Source organism: Pelophylax lessonae, assembly GCF_965119305.1.
Source record: "Pelophylax lessonae genome assembly, chromosome: 6".
NCBI classification, from domain to species: domain Eukaryota; kingdom Metazoa; phylum Chordata; class Amphibia; order Anura; family Ranidae; genus Pelophylax; species Pelophylax lessonae.
In genome coordinates, this window is record NC_138773.1 from 171,511,625 (window position 1) to 171,538,694 (window position 27,070).

The 27,070-nt window shown below is 44.6% G+C and overlaps 1 protein-coding gene across 1 annotated transcript in view; it reads right to left on the reverse strand.

The window, feature by feature from the left end:
- Positions 1–1,509: 1,509 nt before the first annotated feature.
- The window catches only part of CAVIN2 (caveolae associated protein 2), a 70,431-nt gene continuing 44,870 nt past the window's right edge, over positions 1,510–27,070 (reverse strand). Inside the window, exon 2 of the mRNA XM_082262268.1 lies at positions 1,510–2,772. Within this exon, the coding sequence (XP_082118394.1) occupies positions 1,993–2,772 (780 nt within the window). The 3' untranslated portion in view covers positions 1,510–1,992. The remainder of the gene's footprint in view (positions 2,773–27,070) is intronic.

Sequence of the window (27,070 nt, forward strand, 5' to 3'; positions counted from 1 at the left end):
AAAAAAGCAGTATATATACACATTTCAAACACACACATATACAAACATACAGCTGTTGCCTACTGTTTGATAATGTAGTTAAACTATTAAAATCTTTATAAAACTGTGGCTAGATCACTGGAAAAGGAAATCCATGTCCTTTTGTTAATATTTAGACCACTTTTTTTAATACAGAACGTTACTTAAAGTAACACACCTGATGACCCTGGGTGACTTAATTTAATGAGAGCCTTTGAGGCATTTTAAACCTTGGACAATAAAAGTCCTGCCCAAACGTAGTAAGTACAAGTTGTCTACCTTTGATTTTATAAGTTATATTTCCTTCCTTGTTAGGTACACTTTGAGGTTGATTTACTAAAACTGGAGAGTACAAAATCTGCTTCAGCTGTACATGACAACCAAGCAGCGTCTAACTTCAGCTTTTTCGATTAAGCTTTGACAAAAAAAAAAAAAAAAAAAAACCTGGAAGCTGATTTGTTTCTATGCAGAACTGCATTCTCAAGTTTTAGTAAATAATCCCCATTGTTAGTAAGTAAGCACTGACTTCCCAGGCTTCTGCCCTATAAAGTCAGACATGCAGCAGCTCTACCTGTGCTCATGTTAAAAATTGTCATTCATTTCTCCTTAGTTTGAAAGTTGTGTTATCCACTGTGGACAGATTTCAGAGAGCACCTAACGGGGTCATTCAAAGTGTACTTCCTAATACCTTAGCTCTGTAATGTCTTCCTTTCTGTAAGGAAGAGATAGTAAGGAGCTTGCATTATGAGTTTATTGGGAATACATCTTCTGGACTCGTTTGCAATGTCTGGGTTAAACACAAAAGTTCTAAGCAGGTAAGTTGTGTTCTCTGTGTAATCCCATTTCCATTTGAGTGGCGTGTATCTGTAAATGTTTAAAATAACAGGCAGGCCAACTTTATATATTATTTCACAGTATTCCAAACTTTTCAAATTTCCTTTATAATATGAATTTGTCATTGGTCGAGACCCCGCTCTCCGAAGCATCTGATGAATGATTTCTGGGCTACAAACAAGTTCTCAGGTAGTGACTTCACTCACATTAAGTCTAAACAGGCTCAGTTTCACTGCCCCGAGACAAACAATCAATCTGAAAGTCATGGAATGGCAGATAGTATCAGAAGCTTCAGAGACAGGTGTTTTTCTCCATGTTTTTTTCCCTTTAGGTGCTTATTCAAAAAGCATTATGACCTGCCCTAGGTGCAGCTGTGTTTTACAGTTCTCTATTACACATAGCACCTTGCATACACTTTTGGCTAATTAAATGCTATTAACTTGGAAATTATTAAACTTGGGAGAGAAGTGAGAGTAGTGCGTAATTTACCCTTAGAGCTGCATCCTTAATCCTGGCAAAACCTTTTGCAAATTCTGAGAATTTTTCAAAACTAAAGAATGATGAACTTCATGGACACTGGAGATGTCCAACTGATTTATTGTAGCTGGTTGAGAGAAAATTAAGGTTCAGGGCAAAGTTCCCATAAGTCACTTAAGTGGAAGACAAGCAGGGACAAACTATCCACTCCAATTCACACACTATACTCACTTCATTCTCTGACCGATTCCCAGTTGATACCTGAGAGCGGTGAATTCTCTGATCTCACAATGTCAATATGTGTGGTGCACTTCTTAATGCATTAATTAATTACCATTAATGATTAATTACCACAAGTTCTTTCAAACTTTAAAACTACAATGCATTATTGTAAAAGGATAATATTGCAGTCACTGTTTAACTTGATATAAACTCAAGGTGAATATATTAGGATTAAAATTAACATAAGATTAAAAATTGGTAGCTACTTACAAGACTTTCTTAGAGATAAATCTATACGCAACATTCTCTTTCAAATATATTGCTCCCATCTAAAACAAGACTTTTATTTATCAAAACATATTACCACCTGTACTTTTTTAACACCTTTCATTTTCATATAAACCATGACTTAAAATGAAAGGCTTATAAATCAAAATCAACTTAAGCACTTTGGTCTATTTGGAGAGCAGTTGACTTAGTAGGTGCTTCATAGGATTCTTCTAGTTCCTCAGGTTTTGGCTTATATTCAGGGCTAAACGGATTCTCAGTTTCAAGGTCTATTTCATCCTCTTCTTCATCTTCAACAATAGCCAACTCTGTACTTTTCCTCACCACTTGTACTTCCTCGGTTTTGTCTTCTTTATCTGTGGCATCTTTAGTCACCTTTACTTCTTCATGCATCTTTACATCCTCTGTTGGAGAAGTGTTTTCATGTTCTGGACTGCCATTCTGCTCATTCTCATCTTGTTCTTCCACAGCTTCCTTTTTTTCTTCAGACTCTGTATGTGCCTCCTCATCATTAGATTTCTTCACACTAAAGGCTATTGGAACTTTGAGCGCTGAACCTTTTGAAGTTTTATTATGGGATGGTGTAAAGGACTTTTTAATTTTTTCTCTTCTTTCTGGTGACACAATTTTAGTGCTAATCTTGCTCATTTTCTTTTCTATATTTTGACGAGAAAAAGCTTTTTTCAGGCTATCTACTTTCTTTAGACTAGATCTCTTCATTTTCTCAGCTCTACTGGGCTCTAGCTTTTCATCTGTGCTGTCATCATGGCCATCCTCATCGTGATTAATTTCATCATCTGAAGATAGGTCAATTGTTTGCATGGTCTCCTCCTGTAACTTGTTCGGGTCAGTGGGTTCTTCAGTGCCTTCTGTAATGCTTGGAACCGGTGTTGGTTCTTTCACAAAGACGCTTGCAGGTATTTCATTTTCTTCCTAAACACAAACAGGCATTACATTAGTAAAGTTTAGATAATTCAAACTTGGGAACACAAATTATATAGTAAATACTGAAATTACGTTAAAAATGGCTGATCTAAATGTTACACTAGTCATCAAGACATGATAAAGGCAAAGTTTTGCCTCTTCAAAAATGAATTTACTTTTACTAATATCACCATATAATCAAATGAGACTTATTAATGATGAGTAATGAGCTTTTACAGGTAAGAATGTATTTTACAATACATACAGAAATTACAGTTCACTTGCCAGTTGGCCTATACATTTGCATGGTATGTTTTAAAGGAAAACTGTAGAAAGACATAAGACATTGTGTATATATATATATATATATATATATATATATATACACACACATACATATACACATATATATATACCGTATATATATATATATATATAGTATCTCACAAAAGTGAGTACACCCCTGACAATTTTATAAATATTTTATTATACCTTTACATGTGACAACACTGAAGAAATTACACTTTGCTGCAATGTAAAGTAGTGAGTGTACAGCTTGTATAACAGTGTAAATTTGCTGTCCCCTCAAAATAACTCAACACACAGCCATTCATTTCTAAACCGCTGGTGAAATTTTTTTTTTTTTTTTTTATAATTTTTAAATATTTACAAAAATGTGAGGGGGGGACTAACTTTTGTGAGATACTGTATATATATTATTCAGGTGGTTGCCACTGCACACATATCAGAGAAAAATGGGCCCAGGTGCACAGCAAAGCTTGTAGCCTGAGGAAGATGAGCTTGTGCCTCATCTAAACGTCAAAATAAAATGTTCACTGTGTTCACCTCTCAAGAACTGTGAGGGCCACTCTCTTATATATGTATGTATATATATATACTGTATATATATATATATATATATATATATATATATATATATACAGGGCTCAAAATTTCAAGTCCTGAGCTACTAGCCAGGCCTTAAGAGTTACTCGCCACTTGTTGCCCCACCCAAACCCTACCCTGCTCCGTCCCTAAACACGCCCTCGTAAAATATCTCATAAAAATACACTGTTAAATGTTTTATTCAGAATTAAGTTGCAAAAATAAATATTAACAACAACAACAACCGAGAGAGAGAGGGTTCAACAGAGAGAGAGAGAGAGGGTTTGACAGAGAGAGACAAGGGGGGGTTGAGAGAGAGAGGGGGTGACAGGGAGAGAGCAGGGGTGACAGGGAGAGAGAGGGGGGTGACACGGAGAGAGGCAAAGGGGGGGGGGCGGAGAGAGAGGGGGCTGACACAGAGAGAGGCAAAGGGTCTGACATGGAGAGAGGGAAAGGGGGCTGACACGGAGAGAGGGAGAGAGGGGGGTGACAGAGAGAGAGGGAGGGGTGACATGGAGGGATAGGGGGGGTGACACGGAGGGAGAGGGGGGGTGACACGGAGGGAGAGAGGGTGGGTTAAAACGGAGGGAGAGAGGGGGGTGACACAGAGGGAGAGAGGGGGGGTGACACGGAGGGAGAGAGGGGGGGAGAGGGGGGGTGACACGGAGGGAGAGAGAGAGGGGGTGACAGGGAGAGGGGGGTGACAAAGAGAGAGAGAGATAGAGAGGGGGTGACAGGGAGAGAGAGGGGGTGACAAAGAGAGAGAGAGAGATAGAGAGGGGGTGACAGGGAAAGTGAGAGGGAGTGACAGGGACGGGGGGTGACAGGGACAGGGGGGTGACAGGGACAGACAGGGGAAGATGACAGGGACAGAGGGGGGAAGATGACAGGGACACAGGGGGGGGTGACAGGGAGAGACAAGAGGTGACAGGGACAGGGGGATGACAGGGACAGAGGGGGGTGACAGGGACAGGGGGTGACAGGGACAGGGGGGTGGTGACAGAGACAGGGGGGATGACAGGGACAGAGGGGGGTGGTAGAGGGGGGGGGGTGACATGGACAGAGGGGGGGTGACATGGACAGAGGGGGGAGGTGACCGGGACAGAGGGGGTGATGACAGGGACAGAGGGGGGGGTGGAGGGGGGTGACAGGGACAGAGGGGGGTGACAGGGACAGAGGGGGGAAGATGACAGGGACAGAGGGGGGTGATGACAGGGACAGAGGGGGGTAATGACAGGGACAGGGGGGGTGACAGGGTAGGGAGGAGTAAGTCCAGGCACAGTGCTCATCTTACTCACTCAGTCAGAGATGTTCATTGTTAACCATGTAGCTGCTGGCTGCTAATGAAACTTTCCCGCCCACACATCTCCTTCACATACAGCACGCACGGGCTGTACTGAGTGTGTGGGCGGGCACAGGGACAGAGAGAGAGATAGAGAGGGGGTGACAGGGAGAGAGAGCGAGATAGAGAGGGGGTGACAGGGAGAGTGAGAGGGGGTGACAGGGACAGGGGGGGTGACAGGGACAGAGGGGGGTGACAGGGACAGAGGGGGGTGACAGGGACAGACAGGGGACGATGACAGGGACAGAGGGCGGAAGATGGCAGGGACAGGGGGGGTGACAGGGACGGGGGGGGGGGGGTGACAGGGAGAGACAAGAGGTGACAGGGACAGGGGGGATGACAGGGACAGAGGGGGGTGACAGGGACAGAGGGGGGGTGGTGACAGGGACAGAGGGGATGACAGGGACAGAGGGGGGAGGTAAAGGGGGGTGACAGGGACAGAGGGGTAGGTGACAGGGACAGGGGGGGTGACAGGGACAGAGAGGGGTGATGACAGGGACAGAGGGGGGAGGTGGAGGGGGGTGACAGGGACAGAGGGGGGAAGATGACAGGGACAGAGGGGGTGATGACAGGGACAGAGGGGGGTAATGACAGGGACAGGGGGGTTGACAGGGTAGGGAGGAGTAAGTCCAGGCACAGTGCTCATCTTACTCACTCAGTCAGAGATGTTCATTGTTAACCATGTAGCTGCTGGCTGCTAATGAAACTTTCCCGCCCACACATCTCCTTCACATACAGCACGCACGGGCTGTACTGAGTGTGTGGGCGGGCACAGGGACAGAGAGAGAGATAGAGAGGGGGTGACAGGGAGAGAGAGCGAGATAGAGAGGGGGTGACAGGGAGAGTGAGAGGGGGTGACAGGGACAGGGGGGGGGGTGACAGGGACAGAGGGGGGTGACAGGGACAGACAGGGGAAGATGACAGGGACAGAGGGGGGAAGATGACAGGGACAGGGAGGGTGACAGGGACGGGGGGGACAGGGAGAGACAAGAGGTGACAGGGACAGGGGGGATGACAGGGACAGAGGGGGGTGACAGGGACAGAGGGGGGGTGGTGACAGGGACAGGGGAGGATGACAGGGACAGAGGGGGGAGGTAAAGGGGGGTGACAGGGACAGAGGGGGGAGGTGACAGGGACGGGGGGGTGACAGGGACAGAGAGGGGTGATGACAGGGACAGAGGGGGGAGGTGGAGGGGGGTGACAGGGACAGAGGGGGGAAGATGACAGGGACAGAGGGGGGTGATGACAGGGACAGAGGGGGGTAATGACAGGGACAGAGGGGGGCGGGGTGACAGGGTAGGGAGGAGTAAGTCCAGGCACAGTGCTCATCTTACTCACTCAGTCAGAGATGTTCACCATGTAGCTGCTGGCTGCTAATGAAACTTTCCCGCCCACACATCTCCTTCACATACAGCACACACGGGCTGTACTGAGTATGTGGGCGGGCACAGGGACAGAGAGAGAGATAGAGAGGGGGTGACAGGGAGAGAGAGCGAGATAGAGAGGGGGTGACAGGGAGAGTGAGAGGGGGTGACAGGGACAGGGGGGGTGACAGGGACAGAGGGGGGTGACAGGGACAGAGGGGGGTGACAGGGACAGACAGGGGACGATGACAGGGACAGAGGGCGGAAGATGGCAGGGACAGGGGGGGTGACAGGGACGGGGGGGGGGTGACAGGGAGAGACAAGAGGTGACAGGGACAGGGGGGATGACAGGGACAGAGGGGGGTGACAGGGACAGAGGGGGGGTGGTGACAGGGACAGAGGGGATGACAGGGACAGAGGGGGGAGGTAAAGGGGGGTGACAGGGACAGAGGGGTAGGTGACAGGGACAGGGGGGGTGACAGGGACAGAGAGGGGTGATGACAGGGACAGAGGGGGGAGGTGGAGGGGGGTGACAGGGACAGAGGGGGGAAGATGACAGGGACAGAGGGGGTGATGACAGGGACAGAGGGGGGTAATGACAGGGACAGGGGGGTTGACAGGGTAGGGAGGAGTAAGTCCAGGCACAGTGCTCATCTTACTCACTCAGTCAGAGATGTTCATTGTTAACCATGTAGCTGCTGGCTGCTAATGAAACTTTCCCGCCCACACATCTCCTTCACATACAGCACGCACGGGCTGTACTGAGTGTGTGGGCGGGCACAGGGACAGAGAGAGAGATAGAGAGGGGGTGACAGGGAGAGAGAGCGAGATAGAGAGGGGGTGACAGGGAGAGTGAGAGGGGGTGACAGGGACAGGGGGGGGGGTGACAGGGACAGAGGGGGGTGACAGGGACAGACAGGGGAAGATGACAGGGACAGAGGGGGGAAGATGACAGGGACAGGGAGGGTGACAGGGACGGGGGGGACAGGGAGAGACAAGAGGTGACAGGGACAGGGGGGATGACAGGGACAGAGGGGGGTGACAGGGACAGAGGGGGGGTGGTGACAGGGACAGGGGAGGATGACAGGGACAGAGGGGGGAGGTAAAGGGGGGTGACAGGGACAGAGGGGGGAGGTGACAGGGACGGGGGGGTGACAGGGACAGAGAGGGGTGATGACAGGGACAGAGGGGGGAGGTGGAGGGGGGTGACAGGGACAGAGGGGGGAAGATGACAGGGACAGAGGGGGGTGATGACAGGGACAGAGGGGGGTAATGACAGGGACAGAGGGGGGCGGGGTGACAGGGTAGGGAGGAGTAAGTCCAGGCACAGTGCTCATCTTACTCACTCAGTCAGAGATGTTCACCATGTAGCTGCTGGCTGCTAATGAAACTTTCCCGCCCACACATCTCCTTCACATACAGCACACACGGGCTGTACTGAGTATGTGGGCGGGCACAGGGAGAGAGAGAGAGAGAGGTGGGAGAAGGCAGAGCCTTGTGACAGGGTAGGCAGGCTGAACAGAGGATCTGCATATTCCCCCTACAGTACAGCCCTGTTCTTACTCGCCCTCCTCATCATTTCACTTGCAAAATGCGAGCAGGCGAGTATAATTTTTAAGGGCTGTATATATATATATATATATATATATATATATATATATATATACACACACACACACACACACACACATGTAGGCTGCCATTGCTTTTGAAAATGCTAGTTGCATGGCTGTCTCTTATCTTAATTTTTGGTGCACTTGCCTAAAATAAGCATGCAGATCTGGATAGTCAAAGAGTCAAAGGGATTGATGTAATATAAATGAGTGACTGAGATGAAGCTCTTCTGACTTTCATCAACAAATCATGTGCAAGCAAAGGGCTGTTTTTTTAAATGTCCTTGCACGTGATTTGGCATTCTTTTTCTCTTGCAAAGGAAACAATCTATTTACCTTAATAAATCAACCTCAATGTCTTAGTAATTCCTGAAGCCATTGGATCAGCACACACAAGAACTTGTATTTTGATTAGAAGTCAACAATGACAGCTTCAAAATTTTTGTACAAGTTTTATTTAGGTCTGTATTTCCTGTAATTTCAAAACTATTCATAAATAATTATTGAATTTTTGTGACTGGTGGAAAAGAGGTTTAACTCCCACATACAAAAAGGACTATTTACTGTAAGGGCTATTTGAATGTGGGAAGATCTTCAACGGGAACTGGCTTTATCTGACTCAATGGAATTCATAAAAGGGCTGAGTGTTTTTCTAAATGTACAAATTATAAATAGCAAAAAAATATAAATGGCTACTGATAAAATACAGTAAACAACATTGTAGAATGTTAATCCAGGGAGTTATCCAATCACACTATACGATTTTTGAATTTTACCCATTTAAAGCCTTAGTTTAAAAACGCATTTTATTTTTTTGTTTTTTGGAAAAACGAATAGTGTGCACCAGGCTTACAGGAGAAGTATAGCCAAAGCTCATTTGGCTGTACTTTTCCTGTGGATCACAGGAGTGCAATTCGTTTTGCACTCCTGTGACCCATTTTCAGCAGAGAGCAGGCTGAAATCACAGTGCTGACATCACAGAATTCACAGAATCGGTCCAGGCACCGCGTCATCGCGACAATGGAAGTTGGGATGCGCCAGGTGTCTGGACTTACACCCTGCTCAGCCTCTCTCTCCTCGAGGAGGAGGCAGAGCGGAGAGCTGCTGACAGGCAGTCAGCAACTCTCTGCTCAGGGAGCTGTCAGAACCGAGCGATCGGCGGTGTTTGATCGCTCAGTTCTTAGTGTAGCGGGACAGATACAGCATCAGACCAATGCTGCATCCACCTAGGTAAGTTTAACTGGGGAAAACCCCCAAAAGCCATACTTCTCTTTTAAGGGTTGGGTCATACTTCCAATGTGCTGAATTTTCTCTTTCCAGGACACTTGCTATTCCATATACTAATAAAAGTACCAACAATGCTTCATGTACTAATCCCTTTATTTTTCTAGCTTATGGTAAAGGAATAGTGGAAAAAAAGTAAAACACCACAAATCTTTTTTTAATGTGTAATAATGACACATTCTAAATGGCTTCTACAGTCCATCTTAACCACTTGCCGACTGCCGCACGACTATTTACTGCGGCGGTCAGTCTCTCCTGGGCAAAGTGACGTAGGGGTACGTTGCTCGCCCATGAGGCTGTAGGGGCACCGGCCCCTGCTCGTTCCCTGCCTAGCCCGCGCGTGTGACCGATGTCAGCCGGCCACTCGCGGTCTCCCGTAGGAGAGGGAGAAAGACAGACGGCTGATGTAAACACAGCCATCTGTCATTCTCCCTGAAGTAATGACAGAGGCTATGCGATCCTGCTATGTAGGATCGTATGTCTCTGTGATTAGTTCACTAGCCACGCCCCCTAACAGTTAGAATCACGCCCCTAGGGACACACTTAACCCCTTGATCACCAATAAAGTTAACCCCTTCCCTGCCAGTGTCATTTTTACAGTAACAGTGCAAATTTATAGCACTGATTACTGTAGTAATGTCACTGGTACCCCCAAAAATGTCAGTCAGGGATCCGATCTGTCCACCGCAATGTCACAGTCCTGCAAAAAAAAAAAATCACAGATGCCGCCATTACTAGTTAAAAAAAAAAAAACAATAATGACATAAATCTTTCCCGTAGTTAGTAAACACAATAACTTTTGCGCAAACCAATCAAAATACGCTCATTGTGATTTTTTTTACCAAAATTATATAGCAGAAACAAAATTGGCCTAAAATGTTGAAAAATTTTTGATTTTTACATTTTTTTTTGAGAATTTCATATAAAAAATTTTAAAAAATATTGTTATTTTTCCAAAATTGTCACTCTTTTTTTGTTTATAGCGCAAAATATAAAAATTGCACAGGTGATCAAATACCACCAAAAGAAAGCTCTATTTGTGGGAAAAAAAAGGACGTCAATTTCATTTGGGTACAGCATTGCACGACCGTGCAATTGTCCGTTAAAGTCATGCAGTGCTGAATCGCAAAATAGGGCCTGGTCTTTGAGCAGCCAAATCCTCCGGGGCTTAAGTGGTTAACTAGGGTATTCTCTCTCTGAGGTGTGGGTCTGCAATGCCACTCATCAGCAAATTACAGTATTATCCTAAAATAGTGACCATCAGCACTTTCACATTACTTTTATATATTTCTAGTTAACACCTGCCTCAGTGATTTGCATAGCTAACAATTTACACCCTTGTTCGTATGCTCCAGCTAAACCAAGTAGTAGTTACTGACATTCAATTGGACTTGTTCTGTGAGACCCTAATGCACACTTGAGATAAAAAAAAGCTGCTTTTACAGGCATTTGAGCTTTGTTTTTTTTTTTTCTTCTCAGGATGGGAGGTGTGAAAATTGTGGAACCACCCCGTTCTAGTTACATCATCCCATCCTTGGTGTGTTGCTGTCAGAGCACCAGGGTAGAGATGTTAAAACTGCTTTACATGTGCAAGACAGATGGTGTTGCCCCACCCCTGTTTAGTGATGGTTTTTCTGTTTTGATGTAGATGGCCTCTTACATGCTAACAAGTTGTCTGAGAGCCGGTTCACACAGGCGCGACCCGATATCATTGAAGTCAATGCAGGTCACTCCAGGTCGCCCCAAAGTAGCTCAGGACCCTTTTTCTAAGTCGGAGCGACTTGTGTCGCTCCTATTAGAACGGGTCCTGTGCTAATCTATGGCAGGCGACCTGCGGCGACTTGTCAGGCGACCAGGTCGCCTGACAAGTCGCCCCAGTGTGAACCGGCTCTTACTGCAACTTATTGGAACCACTTCAGCCCCGGAAGGGTTTACCCCCTTTATGACCAGGCCATTTTTTGCAATACGGCACTGCGTTATTTACCTGACAATTGCACCATCCTGTGATGCTGTACCCAAATAAAATGTGTGTTCTTTTTTTCCCACAAATAGAGGTTTCTTTTGGTGGTTCTTGATCACCACTGCGGTTTTTATTTTTTGCGCTATCAACAAAAACAATGACAACTTTGAAAAAAAACTATGTTTTTTACTTTCTGCTATAAAAAATACCCAATAAAAAACTGTAAACAATCAAATTTTTCATTAATGTAGGCCAATATGTATTCTGCTACATATTTTTGGTAAAAAAAAATCCCAATAAGGGTGTATTGATTGGTTTGCGTAAAAGTTAGAGCATCTCCAAACTGTGGGACAATTTTATTCTTATTTTTTTTTTTTTACTACTAATGTCGGCGATCAGCGACTTATAGGGGACTGCAATATTGTGGCAGACAAATTGGATGCCTAACTGACACTTTTGACCCTTTTTTGGGGACCAGTGACACTATTACAGTGATCAGTGCTGAAAAATATGCACTGCCACTGTACTAATGACTCTGGCTGGGAAGGGGCTAACATCAGGGGCAATTAAACTGTGTTCCCTGGGAGTGCTTTCTGACTGTGTGAGGGGTGGTTGTTCTGTAGGAAGGCAGAGATTTGTGTTCCTGCTTAGCAGAAACACAAGATCACTGCCTTCCCTTGTCATAAAACAGTGGTTAGCCTTGTCCGAGCGAACATTGCATCTGCCGGACCCACTGATTGGCTTCCGCTGTGTCCAATCACAGTGGGAGTGGGTCGCCGGTGGCGTGTGCGCGCCCCAGATCCAGAAGTCCCGGATCACGTGCTGCAGTATATATGCATGGGGCAGTCGGGAAGAGGTTAAAAGCTACAAAACTTCTTCAACATTTAAGAACAAGTTCAGTTGAATGTGACTTACTACTAGATATACCAGGACCTGGATAAATGAGAATATTCAAAGACATACTCTAGGTAACACCTGAGAAGAAAGTTAAATTTCTTTACCCAGGAGGAACCACTTTTTTCTCTTTGCAACAGTGGGTAAACAATGGTGGGCAGGTGAATGAAAGATGAGTAATATATATAATATATATGTAATGTAATGGGCCATAATGTGCAAAGGCAAGACACTGGCTCATCTTAAATGCCAAAACCGAAACAAACCTTAGCATTATTTTCCATCATTAAAGCAAATTAGTAAAACTCATATGAAAAAAACTGCATGAATAAATCAAAATAACCCATGTAGTCATATGGTTCTTCTGTCATAACCTCAAAACAACTATGGCTGGAGGCAGAAGATGAGTTGTATGCTAGTGAAATTTATAATCCATCAACTTCTGCTACTTGTATATATAAAATGAAGAAAAGGAGCTATTATATTCTTTCAAAGGGAATGTTGAGTGTATTTTCCATGAACTCATATTTTGGGTTCTTATTGCAATGTTAATGTCTTTCTTTATTTGGTTTTGGTATTTTAGACAGCTTAAGCTACTATAATGTGTCTCTAACTAACTGCTTTAGTGCCGGTTCACATTTATGCGATGGATGTCAAATCTGCTGTGCAAATCACATGCGATGGCTGATTGCATGGCTGAATTCGCATTGCATTCAGACCAAAGTGGCACAGGACCCTTTTTTTGGTCTGCACCAGAATCAGGTCGCATTGGTGTTCACACCTATGTGATCTGATTCCTGTCTGAGCTGACAGTTCGCACTGCGATATGTGAACTAATCTGGGGTGTCGTTAACTTTGTATTGACACCCCCAGCAATTCGCAAATGGCAGTGTGAACTGCCTGCAAGTTGGGTGTGATGTGGGAACCCGCAGTGGATTCGCAGGGTTCCCGCATTGCACCAATGTGAACCGACACGAAAGGATTTGTATACACATGACTAACATTTAAGCCCAAACCGCCTTCCCCTGCATTATTTGTTTGAACTTTTTTTCTTGCAACCAGCTTGTATTATTTCCTGTAATGTCATCATCAGGCTTGCAAAATTATTGTGTGGTAGCTGCTGGTTGGAGGGATTAACAGGGTGCCATAGCATTTATGGACATAGATGCAAACCCGAACGGGGTTGATAAAGAAAATTGACTTTTCAGGCACCAACACTCGAATTATTTAAAATGTGTACATACTTTATTTAGGAAATCATAAAAAAGTTGAATCATATCAAATTGTACAAACATTAATAGTAATCACATATATTAGCAGTTTCCCCCATAAGGTTTGCTAGATTCCCTGACATTGACTCTTGTAACGCATGACAATCATGAATGCTCAATATGGTAACATTCAGTTGGGGGTTATTGCCACATAGGATGATTCAATCCTGCTCAACTAGTTTCGTGCTTAAAAAGTGCTTCCTCAGGAGCGTTTCAGCAAAGTTTCCAAATGGATAAAAAAAACATAGAATCAATGTACTGCTTATACATATTAACAATAAGTACCATATAGATATTACATCAAACATTATTCTTTAAATTCTACTCACATAGATAGGTAGATACTAATAGAATATAGGTAAGTGGAGGCAAAGGCGTTGGATGTGGGCACGGACCATATGGCAGATATGGGGGCAGACCTACAGAAGACAACCAGGAATGCATTGTAGGCTCAATTGGAGGGCATAAACTAGGCCTCAAAAGATGAAGCAATAATTAATACCCACAACTTACTCGAGATGAAGAGGGTATACGTTCTTACCAAGATGAATAAGGTGGAATTCCTTGTTCACACAGGTATAAAGAATGTATCCATCTGTTAACCAGGGGAGTGTTAAATAGATTAAAGATGGGCCAAGGAATACTTTTATATTTTATTATGGGCATATCCTGCCCCCCATTGACTCACATGGGTGATGGTATTGCCCGCTAATGGACCACACAGTTCTATGTCTTTGGGTATAGTGCAGCGTTCCTCAGGGTCTAGTATATAAGGCCAGGAATCCAATTAGGAATAACAACACTGTGATTAATGTAGTAGGACTTAAGCTGGCCATGCACTAGCCGAAATATTGGGCAAACTCATTTTCGAAAAACAAAAAATCGGCTGTGAGAGCAGACGATCGTGCCATCATGTAATGACTGAATTTCGAACAGTAAATCGTTCAATGGACAAAAATTAATCAGTTTTTCTTTCAGTTTGTCACATATGCCTAGTGCAAACAGGTCGGCTGAGAAACACATTAACATTTCAATTTATCGTTTGTTTATCTTCGGTCGGCGGATTTTCAAAACTTTTTTCGGCTCTGAAAAGTTAAAAATGATTTTCTATTTGTGCCCATTAACTGAACGAAAAACGGATGATCAGACCAAATGACAGATATTCGAATGATCTTTCGGTTAGTGTATGGCCAGCATTAGGTACTACTAAACAACACCCCCATCTGTAAGTAATGCATAATAGCCAAAGCACAAAGCACCATAAATATCATAGTGGGTTGAAGGAGAAAAAAGTTAATGTCCTTGCATGGCCTAGTAAGATCCCAGACTTAAAACCCATTGAAAATCTGTGAAATGACTTGAAGACTGCAGTCCACAATTGGTCACCATCAAATTTAACTGAACTTTAGCAGTTCTCCAAAGAAGAGTGGGCAAATATTGCAAAGTCTAGATGTGCAAAGTTAGTAGAGACATGTCCCAACAGACCAAAGGATGTATTTAAAGCAAAAGGTGGTAGAACAAAATACTGGCATAAGGGGGTGATCCTTTTTTCAACTCAGTGATTTTGTTTATTTTTTTTTTTTTCCCTGACATGTTGGTGTTACTGGTATATCTTTCATTTGGATGTTATAACTTGCACTAGAAAATACAGCTGGATAAACCAAAAACTGTGTCTGTCTTCATTTCAGGCTGCAAAGCAACAAAATGTAAGTATTTTAAAGGGGTAAATATTTTCTATATATACTATAAATACTTCAATTTTTTTTCTAATTTCAGAACAGTGTAAAGAAAGGTTTTGCAAGGGGAGTTACTGTATTTTCTAATCTATATTCAGGTTAATTAAGCAAAGGCATTTAACCCATCACATAATGTGTTATTCTCCTGTCTCAAAGGCTGTGTCAATTCACAGCCTTGTTTGCTACACCAGGAAGGGTTTGCCAAGGAATGCTCAGCCATTTGCAGACAATTATCACAGTGAGAAATACCAATTATATCTTTAAAAATGAATGTTTTTTTTCAAATCCAATCACGAATAACTTCTTTTCATCCTGTGAGCTATTAGATAATAATTATAAAAAATGAATTAAGCACTATTCTCATAGTCACTTTATCCTGAGGTAGTAATGCTTAATGAGATTACTTCCTGATGCTTGGCTGGCTTGTGTTCAGGAGTTAATGACCAGTAAAATGGACAGAAAATGGTTTTGAAACAGGAAAACTGTGCCACAAAATGATATGATTCTGAATTCCTGAGCATTAGCAGTTAGGTATCAATAAGCCTTGAATAGCAGTGGGGAGTGTTGATATCAGCCATTCTACTTTGTATTAAAAAAGGAAGTTATTCTAAAAGGAACTTATATGGAGCTTAAGTCTCTTCTGGCATTACCACGGCTTCATCTGGCTGCTGAAACCATTTTATCTGCCTTTTTGTAGTGGTTATTTTTAACATGCCAAACTGTTACAGCAATATTCTACCCAGGTATGCTGCGGCATTCAAATTATTTTCAGTTGCTATTAAGCAGCCTAATGTGTGCTAACAGATCCAAACCTTTGATCCAAGACAAGTTGGATCCATGCTGTGAACATCAAACTCGGACCCAATTATCTGCATGTTGCAGGATCATTTATAATTTTTTAGGCCAGGCATCCATTGATTGTTCATTTTTGGTGAGTCCATGCTTACTTTGCTCTCTTCTTTCTTTGCTGACATGCTCTTCTTTTGCTTAGCCCTATATTTCAAAGATCTCCCCATGTTGTGCATAGCATGAGATCAGGGCCGGCACCACGTATAGGCAAGGTAGGTGCTGGCCTAGAGCGCATACCAGTCAGGGGTGTCACCAGGGCCGAAGCTAGGGGGGCAGGCAGTCGCTCGTCCATTCTGCCACTATGGAGGGGCCGCCTGCTGTCCTTTCTGCCACTGTGGGATGTAGGGGCGGCCACCGCCTGCTCGCTCGCTGCTGGGGAGGCTAAGCACTATCACTGCCCCTTCTCTCCAGAGGGAAGCCATGTAGCCTGTAGGGAGGAGGAAACTGAAGGAAAAAGTCAGCTGACTAGCTGACATCCAATTGGGGAGGAGCTCTGCGAGGAGTCCCCATGTTATCAGAGCCATTACTGGAGGCATGTGAAGAAACCAAGAAGGAATCCATCGACTGACAAAGTGAGTAATTGCCAGTCCCCCTCCCCTTCCCCAACACAGGTTTCATTCCCTATCCCCCCCCTGCTGTAGAGGTGATGGGGGTGGGATAGGGATGAGACCTGTGGAGGAGGGGGTGGCACTGCCGCTGATCTCATCCCTTTCCCCCATCGCCTCTGCCACTTATTCTATCCCATCCCATTACCACTGATCCCATTCTCCCCTCCCCCATCCCTTCTTCCACCCATCCCATCCCTGCTGCCACTCATCTCATCCCATCCCTGCTGCCATTAATGCCATCCCATCCTGGCTGCCACTCATCCCATCCCATCCCTGCTGCCCTCATCCCATCCCTACTGCCACTCATCCCATCCCATCCCTGCTGCCACTCATCTTATCCCATTACATCCCTGCTGCCACTCCTCCCATCCCATCCCTGCTGCCACTCATCCCATCCCATCCATGCTGCCACTCATCCCATCACATCCCTGCTGCCACTCATCCCATCTAATCCCTGCTCCCACTCATCCCATCCCATCCCTGCTGCCACTCATGCCATCCCATCACATCCCATCCCACCACATGTGCCACTAATGCCACCCCCCACCACCGCTGCCACTCATCTTATCCCATTCCATCACTGCTGCCATTCATCCCATCCCTCTACCACCGCTGCCACTCATCCCATCCCATTCCACCGCAGCTGCCACTCATCCCATCCCATCACTGCTACCACCATCCCATCACCGCTGCCACCTTCCCATCCCATCACCGCTGCCACTCATTCCATCCCATCACCGCTGCCACTCATCCCATCCCACCACAGCTGTCACTGATCCTTTCCTATCTCATCACCTTTGCCACCCGTCCCATCCTACCACTGTTGACACTCATCCCATCCCACCATAGCTGCCACTCATCCCATCACCGCTGCCAGTCATCCTATCCCTGCTGCCACCCATCCCATCACCGCTGCCACTCATCCTACCCCACCCTTTCTGCCACTCATCCCATCCCATCCCACCACTGCTGCCACTCATCCCATCCCGTCCCACTACCACTGCCACTCATCCCATCCCATCATCGCTGCCACTCATCCCACCCAATTCCACCACAGCTGCCACTGATGCCACCCCCCCCCCACCACCTCTGCCACTCACCTCATCCCATCCCATCACTGCTGTCACTCTTCTCATCCCTCTACCACTGCTGCCACTCATCCAATCCCATTCCACCACAGCTGCTACTCATCACATCCCATCACCGCTGCCACCATCCCATCCCATCACCGCTGCCACTCATCTCATCTTACCACAGCTGTCACTGATCCTCTTCCATCTTATCTCTGTTGTCACTCATCCCATCCCATCCTACCACCATTGCCACTCATCCCATCCCACCACAGCTGCCACTCATCCCATCACTGCTGCCAATCATCTCATCCCTGCTGCCACCCATCCCATCATGGTTGCCACTCATCCCACCCCACCCTTGCTGCCACTCATCCCATCCCACTACCACTGCCACTCATCCCATCCCATCATCGCTGCTACTCATCCCATTCCATTCCACCACAGCTGCCACTTATCCCATCCCATCACCGCTGCCACCCATCCCATCTCAATCTCATCACCGCTGCCACCATCCCATCCCATCACCCCTTCCACTCATCCTATCCCTGCTGCCAATCATCCCATCCCATCACCGCTGCCACTCATCCCATCCCATCATCACTGCCACTTATCCTGTCCCATTACCGTTGCCACTCATCCCATCACCACTGCCACTTGTCCCATCCCATCTCCAATGCTGCCACCCATCCCACCATAATTATTACAATCTGACCATACAATCTTTGTAAAATCAACTTTACATTTATTAAAACTACAGTGAGGGAAAAAAGTATTTGATCCCCTTGTGAGTGTGTACATTTGCCAACTGACAAAGAATTGATCAGTCTATACTTTTAAAGGTAGGTTTATTTTAACAGCGACTGACTAACAACAAAAAATAAACAAAAAATCGAGAAAAACACATTTAAAAAAGTTATAAATTGATTTACATTTTAATGAGTGAAATAAGTATTTGATTCCCTATCAATCAGCTAGATTTCTGGCTCCCAGGTGTCTTTTATACAGGTAAGGAGCTGAGATTAGGAGCACTCTTAAAGGGAGTGCTCCTAATCTCAAGCTTGTTACTAGTATAAAAGACACCTGTCCACGGTAGCAATCAGTCAATCAATCAGATTCCAATCTCTCCACCATGGCCAAGACCAAAGAGCTGTCAATGACAAGATTGTAGACCTACACAAGGCTGGAATGGGCTACAAGACCATCGCCAAGAAGGTTGGTGAGAGGGTGACAACAGTTGGTGCGATTATTCACAAATGGAAGAAACACAAAATAACTGTCAATCTCCCTCAGTCTGGGGCTCCATGCAAGATTTCACCTCATGGAGTTTCAATGATCATGAGAACGGTAAAGAATCAGCCAAGAACTACACGGGACAATCTTACCAATGATCTCAAGGCAGCTGGGACCATAGTCACCAAGAAAACAATTGGTAACACACTACGCTGTGAAGGACAGAAATCCTGCAGCGCCCGCAAGGTCCCCCTGCTCAGGAAAGCACATGTACAGGCCCGTCTCAAGTTTGCTAATAAACGTCTGAATTATTCAAAGAAGAACTGGGTGAAAGTGTTGTGGTCAGATGAGACCAAAATGAGAAATGGAGCTCTTTGGCATTAACTCAACTCGCCATGTTTGGAGGAGGAGGTATGTTGTCTATGACCCCAAGAACACCACCCCCACCGTCAAACATGGAGGTGGAAACATTATGCTTTGGGGGTGTTTTTCTGCTAAAGGGACAGGAAAACTTCACCGCATCAAAGGGACGATGGACGGGGCCATGTACCATCCAATCTTGGGGGAGAACCTCCTTCCCTCAGCCAGGGCATTAAAAATGGGTCTTGGATGGGTATTCCAGCATGACAATGACCTGAAACACATGACCAAGCCAACAAAGAAGTGGCTCTGGAAGCACCACATTAAGGTCCTGGAGTGGCCTAGTCAGCCTCCAGACCATAATCCAATAGAAAATATGTGGAGGGAGCAAAAGGGGGAGAAGTCATGTTTTGCAAAGGAGTCAAATACCTATTTCACTCATTAAAATGCAAATCAATTTATAACATTTTTCTGGATTTTTTTGTTGTTATGTTGTCTCTCACTATTAAAATAAACCTACCATTAAAATTATAGACTGATTATTTTTTTGTCAGTGGGCAAATGTACAAAATCAGCAGGAGATCAAATACTTTTTTCCCACTGTAAGTAATATGAGGACCTCTGGCAGAGACTGAAGGGGACAACCTGCGAGTAACCTGGTCTGTTGGTTCTGGATCAACATTGTGAATGAGGTGTAGCTCCTGGACTAGGGTTACCACCTCATCCCTTATAACCAGGACATATATTACTAAAGTCTCGTACACACGAGTCGAAATTCGGCCGGAAATTTTCATCCGACGACCGATCTGCCGATTTTCGGCTTGTTAGTATGGTGCTCTCAACAACCGACTCCGACTTTTTGGCCGAAAAAATTCTGGTGTGCAGGCTATAAAATTTTTGTCCACCGTCAAAACACGTCCGATTTTCATGCAGTCAGTACAGATTTCGACAGGGAAAAATCTTATGAGCAAGACTGGGCATGCTCAGAGCTGAAAGAACACAAAGAAAGCAATCCAACACATGACTTCACTTCTGAAGTATAATTCTGTCGGACGACAAAATTTGTGTGCAGTCTAGAGCACATTCCAACCAACAGACACCACTCTGGACAAAAGACAAACGACCAGTCGGCGGAAATTCCTTGCGTGTGTAGGAGGCTTTACACAGGTTCTGTGGCTGAGAAGGGTGGTAATTAAACTCAGTGCCTTATGTGCATTATATTAGCCTGAGAACCTGTGTAATTCATATGTTTCCTAGATTAAAGGGATGAGGTGACAACCCTATCCTGGACCCTGTAGTGAGAGTTATCCGTGATCTTTCGATTCCTGTATATCTTGTGCCCCCCTCCTAGCTGGTGAGCCCTGTTTTTAAGCCAGGGCTGATATTTGTTGTATGGAGGAAAAGCCTTTTAATGGTAAGATCTGTTTGTTACTTTTCTGTTTTATTGTGTGTAGTGATCTTGAATTTTTAGGTGTGGACTTTTTGTTTACAATAAATGGCTATTTTACTGTTATCACCAGCTCAATGGCATCTTTTTCTGCTCTCCTCAATAGACACCTCAATAAAAATGCATTGTTAACTCCAGCCTGAAGTTAACATTCAAATAAAGAAAACTTGGGTGGTAATCTTTGGGAACTGACTTTTACAGCCTAAATACCACTTTCTGTTAAAATATCTCATCAAAGGGTTTAAGGATCTGTGCACATGTGTGTTAGCTGTTGATTTTTCCCAATTTGTTGGTACATTTAGACATAGGAAAGTCAGGGTCTTGAATGAAAACCAATTTATTTTGGCAGATTGAAACAGAACGGACATGGCTATTAGCAGCAGTGAAATGCCTTTGAAAGGCAGTGAAAACAGGGTGTCAGCATATGATCATTATCAGCTGGAAGCTGTTCAGGATTATCAGTCACTTTGACCCACAACAAACATGTCTCATCTGCAGAAAATAATATATGTAATATTCTAAATCTTCACTGCTCGACATAAGTAACATATTTAAAACAGAAATATATAAACCGTAACAAATGCCAAACCAGTATTGTTTGTTTGAACATAAAACTTCACAATTACATGCCACATTACATGAACAAGAAAAGAAAAGGCCAGACATTCAACTTCTAGTTTGTAATACTGAAAAGTTGTGAGCTTTAGAAAGTGTTATTTAGTTAAACATAAGTGAAATGATTTATCTTCAGTTTATACTATATAGATTTTCCCCTAAGGTGAAACTGAGATTGTTTAGATAAAACTGTAAGCCCTTTTCATGGAAGAGGTCCAAGCTCAGTATCACATTTCACACACCTCTACTACCATCATCTAAGAGTAGTAATCTAAAACGAATTTCAAAAAGGAAGGGACATACTGAAATGTAAATGACTTCATTCAAATATGGGATGCTACTTTACCTAGTAAACATCACTGTACAAGTGGCTGGTCCAGTACATAATATGGCTTCCAGTGGCTTTATTAAGCTTACTACTAGTCTTCAGTTAGAAGACTCCTTATATTGGAAAGTAGAGATGGGCTCAGACGTTTTCGGGATCCTAGTCACTCCCAACCCACCTGCCCGATCCTGCCAGGAAGCTGACACTGCTAATCACAGGCAGTGAGTCATTTCCCGAACCTCAGCTGCACAGACTGGAAAATGTCCCAATGCCTGTGATTAGAAGTGTGCAGTGTCGGCTTCCTGGTGGGATCGGGCAGGTAGGTTGGGAGTAGGATCCCGAACACGCCTGAGCCCATTGCTATTGGAAAGTGTCTAATGCCTGGTGCACACGATGAAATTATCGGACAAATGTGTAGGGATCGACCGATTACCGGCAAAGCCGATTTATCGAGGGCCGCTATGCACTTTCCCTGATATATCGGAATCGGCCACCAAGGTGGCCGATATTACAGATATTTCAGAAAGTGATTGTACCGGAGTGATGCTTGCAGCTAGAGGCATCACCCCCGATCCTGGCGTCCATAGCCGACGGTCGGCTGTCTTGCAATGACAACCAATGTAGCTGAGAAGTCGCTCGGCTGTCATTACAAGGAGCGGGAGGGGACGTCCCCCCTCCCGCCGCCTTCCGCGGCTCGCCATCCCACTGGGAGACCCGGGCAACCAGCCTGCATGGCCACCGAAGACCCGATCAAACCCGCATTCGGGTCTGATCGGGTCTCCATGAAAAAAAACGGAAGTGATGTCATGACATCGCTTCCGGGTACTGGCACCAGATTAAAAAGAAATGACAGCATTCAAAACAGCCAAACTTGTTTTTTTTTAATGCTTTTAAGTGCAGAGGAGGGGTTTAGGGTCTTTTAGACCCCCAGATCCCTCCACAAGAGTACCTGTCAAGTAAAAAAAATTATAAAAAAATGTTTTTAAATGTACAAAAATATCGGCCGAAACGAATACGCGATGACCAAAATATCGATATCGGCAATGAAAAATCGATATCGCTTGATCACTACAAATGAGCGTCTTTTTTTTGCATGCTGGTCTCCATATCGAAAATTAAGATGTTAGTAAATTCTGAAAATTCTCATATGACAGAATTAAAATTCAGAAGTGATGTAATGTATTGAATTTTCAGACAAAGACCGTACTAATTACACAAAATTGTACGACTTGGCATTGTACAAGAAAGATTTTCATGTTTGTCCTTTCGGATAATATCGGATGAACTCTTGTGATCAGCTATCACAAACTAACCATTAGATCAGCCTTTCTCAACCTTTTCAACACAGAGGAACCCTTGAAATAAAATTTGTGGTCTCAGGGAGCCCCTACTAAAAATTAAAATTCTACAACTTATAACACATTAGTGTGACAGTCAGTGGGAAGAATGCACCTTACTCTTGTCATCAATTACCCCCTTACAGATAGCTAAAAGGAACAATGGTGTCATTGGGAACTTATCTAAGAGGCAGAAATTGCCCATTTCTCAAGGAACCCCTAGCAACCTCAGGATGAACCCTAGGGTTCCACGGAACCATGGTTGAGAAACCCTGCATTAAATTATCATATGTTCGCTTCGAAAACTGTATTTTTCTTCCGATTTTCTTATCATGTGTATGGGTCTTAACCTAACCTCTCCTCCTTCCTAGAAACAAACCTCTGGGTTAAGCCTGGCAGCAAGGATGTGTTGACTTTTCCCTTTCTCTTTTCTCTAGAAATACAGACAGCTACGTTTGCACCTAAATATTTATTTCCAATTTAAAGTCTATGACCAGCTCTCGAGGAAGACAAGAGCATCATATTTATATTTTATCCTTCATTATTCTACCAATGTAAAGAGATTTATTAACCTCTTGCCGACCACCCGCCGCAGATATACTGCGGCAAGGTGGCTCGGCTGTGCGAATCGCCGTACCCATACGCCGCTTCCCGCGATTCGCTGATGTGGGGAAACTGATCTGTGGGGTTGTCGGCCGCAATTGCCGCCAGGCACCCACGATCACTCCCCAGGAAGAAAGAACGGCGGTCTGTCATTATAAACACAGCAGACCATTGTTCTTTCATCAATCAACACAGGGCTCCTGTGTTCCTCCTATTTAGGAACAAAGGTCCCTGTGTTGATTCCATCCCCATCACAGTTAGGAAACACCCCCTAGGCATACATTTAACCCTTTGATCGCCCCTGGTGTTAACCCCTTCCCTGCCAGTGTCATTAGTACAGTAATAGTGCATATTTTTTTAAAAAAATTTTAATAATGCATATTTTTAGCACTGATTACTGTAGTAATGTCACTGGTCCCCCCAAAAGTGTAAAAAATGTCACTTAGGAGTATGATCTGTCCCCCGCAATGTCACAGTCCTGCTAAAAACCGCTTATTGCTGCCATTACTAGTAAAAAAATAAAAAAAATAAATAAAAATGACATAAATCTTTCTCCTAGTTTGTAGACGTGATAACTTTTACGCAAACCAATCAATATACACTTATTGAGATTTGATTTACTAAAGATATGTGGCAGAATACAAATTGGCCTAATATGATGAAAAAATTTTTTTATTGGGAATGTTATATAGCAGAAAGTAAAAAAATATAGTTTTTTTTTTTTTTAAATTGTCGCTCTTTTTTTGTTTATAGCGCATTTTATGGCTGTAAAATTCTATAATTCACTCTACTATAGTATTATATAATGTACAATGTGTGTGTTTCTGTAATATTATTGTGCCAAATACCTTTGGTACAGTGCCACTGGGTGCTTACGTGACCTGTCGGAGCTCTCTTCCCTGCTCCGATAACTGCACAGGGAGGAGCATAGATCCCCCGCTGACAGCCAGGAGAAGAGGAGGTCAGGTGAACCTGAGCGGCGCTGTTACAAATATTTTTGGCACAAAAGTATTACAGAAACACACATTTTACATTATATAATATTGTAATAGAGCTGATTATATGATTTTACAACCACTGTAAAGCGTAACTCCACTTTTGTTGATAAAAAATCATTCCCCTCTGGGTAATTGATGTACATTGCAGGAATTTTAACAAACTTTGTTGCAGATTCCTACCTTTTGTTATTCTGAAGAAATCATTGTTTGTTCCTCTGTGCCTCTGTTCTGAGTGGGTCAAATGGGAGTAGATTCATAATTATCTATCAGCTGTGGCAGCTGCAGGGCTCTAATGAGGAAAGCTGCTGGGCCTGCATCCCTTTAGACGTGTTCCTATTGGGAGCATCTCACCAAATATTACATTTTCGTTGCAGGAGATGCAAGAAATCTTTGGGAATCTTGCCTGGATTGCGCTTTCAATTTCTGCGCAGGTTCCTGCCATTCAAGCAGTGGTTAAGCCTTATGGTTTAAACCAAAACAAAAAGAAATGACATTTTACGCCATTCCTACAGGGAAAGAATTTGATGCGGCTGCAGTGGTTCCAGCCAATTCATCTCCACTGATCCTTGAGATCTGACACCGGTCACTGAGGCATGCAACCATTGTTTTCATGCTTGCGGGTGCAACTTACTTTTGTTTAATTGTATCCTAATAAATTAATTTAATACACTAAAGTCTGACGCCAGCCTCCCTCTTCACATTTCTGTTTGAAGCCTGGTTCAGCCTGGCATTTACTAATTTACTGATGTTTTGTATTTGTGTCCATGTAAGTTTCTTCTTCAATCAGATCCTAAAATAAAGCCTAATCTGCTAAACTGTATGGACCATGGGCGTCCGCAGAACTTTTATTGGGGGGGCATCATTTTAAAGTGGAGTTCCACCCTATTTTTATACTTACCTCCATCTTCTCGCTCCGGGTCACCTGAAAAAGAAATGGATAATCGCATATTTTTTTTTTTTTACTTACCTCGTAGCGAAGAAAAAATACTTACCTTACTTCCTTCTTCCTCCTTCCTCGGCCGCGGCCCGTCGTCACTTCCTGGCTCTGCAATGATTCCTGGGAGCTGAACGTCATAGCTCCCAGGAATCATTGCGCCTGCACCGGCCCCGACGTCAGTTCCGGGTCGCGCGCGTCATCCCCTTCTAAACAGCTTCTGGGCATGCCCAGAAGCTGTAGAGGGATGACGCGCACGACCCGGAAGTGACGTCGGGGCCGGCGCAGAGCATCGTGGGACCAAAGAAGGCGGAAGAAGACGCCGAAGGGGATCTCGCTGGCTTCAAGCTGCCCACATCTGAGATGGCAGCGCTGGACAAGACGTTTGCAAGGTAAGTATTTGTCCTAACAGGTAAGTGCAACCCGGGACAGATCAGAGGCTAGCCATTGTGGAATGTACTAGCCCTGACTGTCCCGGGGGTATTAAAAAAAAAAAAAAAAATCCAGGGTGGAACTCCGCTTTAAGGTCACCCATGCTCCGCCCCTTTTTAACAATGTCATGAAGGAGAGGGGCTTAGTCATTCTACTTCTTTTGAGTATTTATTTTTAAAGGGCAAATGACAGCATTTATTTTTAAAGCATTTGGTAACCTAAAAAAAAAATTGATCCTGTTACCTTAAAGCATGTTATACAGCACAGTGTTTATGCTGTGTAATTTTACCCCTCCCCCCCCCCCCCCCCTCCGGTATCACCTAAAATTCCTGGCTGATCCTGCCTGGGTATATCCTCCCCTCTGTAAACTGACCGCGGTATACCATGGCTGCTGAGCCCTGACACTGTGGTGAGTCTACAGTACGTGCCTCCATCATCCACAGCTCACCTGTCCTCCTCTGTCCTCTCTCCCCCTCCCTCCCTGCCTGTCTGCTCCTGTGTCAGGGCCTACCCTCCTCCCCTCCTGCTGCTGTAGTTTAATTTAAAGTTGAATTTCCTGTCTACAGTCTGTTTAATAACCCTATGTGCCCCTGAGTCTGTGTTTTATAAAAGTAAGCTGCTCTTTATAAGTTTTCAGAGCGCTGATTGCCGCTCACGTGACCCCTCTCCTTCTCTTCTCCCCCTTCCCTCCCGACTGAGGACAGCGAGGAATCCTCGGCTCCACCCCCTGCAGGCAGCTGTCAGATGGGGAGAGGAGAGAGCCGACAGGTCATGTGAGCAGTGCTCGGCGCTCTGAAAACTGGTAAAAATTGCCTTATTTTCTTAAAACACATACACAGACAAAGGGGCACGGGCACACAGGATTATTAAACAGACCAGAAAGAATGGTATAAAGTGGCTTAACAACCACTTTAAAGTGGAAGTTGAGATTCCAGGGGGGGGGGGGGCATTTTCCCCCCTTGCCCCTACCTGCGGATGCCCATGGTATGGACCGCATGATATTGAGGGAAAAACAGATCATTAATTAGGGAAATGTGATGCAAAAGGTAAATCTTCTGATGGGAGAATTTCAATTACTCTGGCATAGTTAGGATAAATGAAATAACATAGGATAATCCATTCTACTTAGTTTATAAAAAGGGAATGC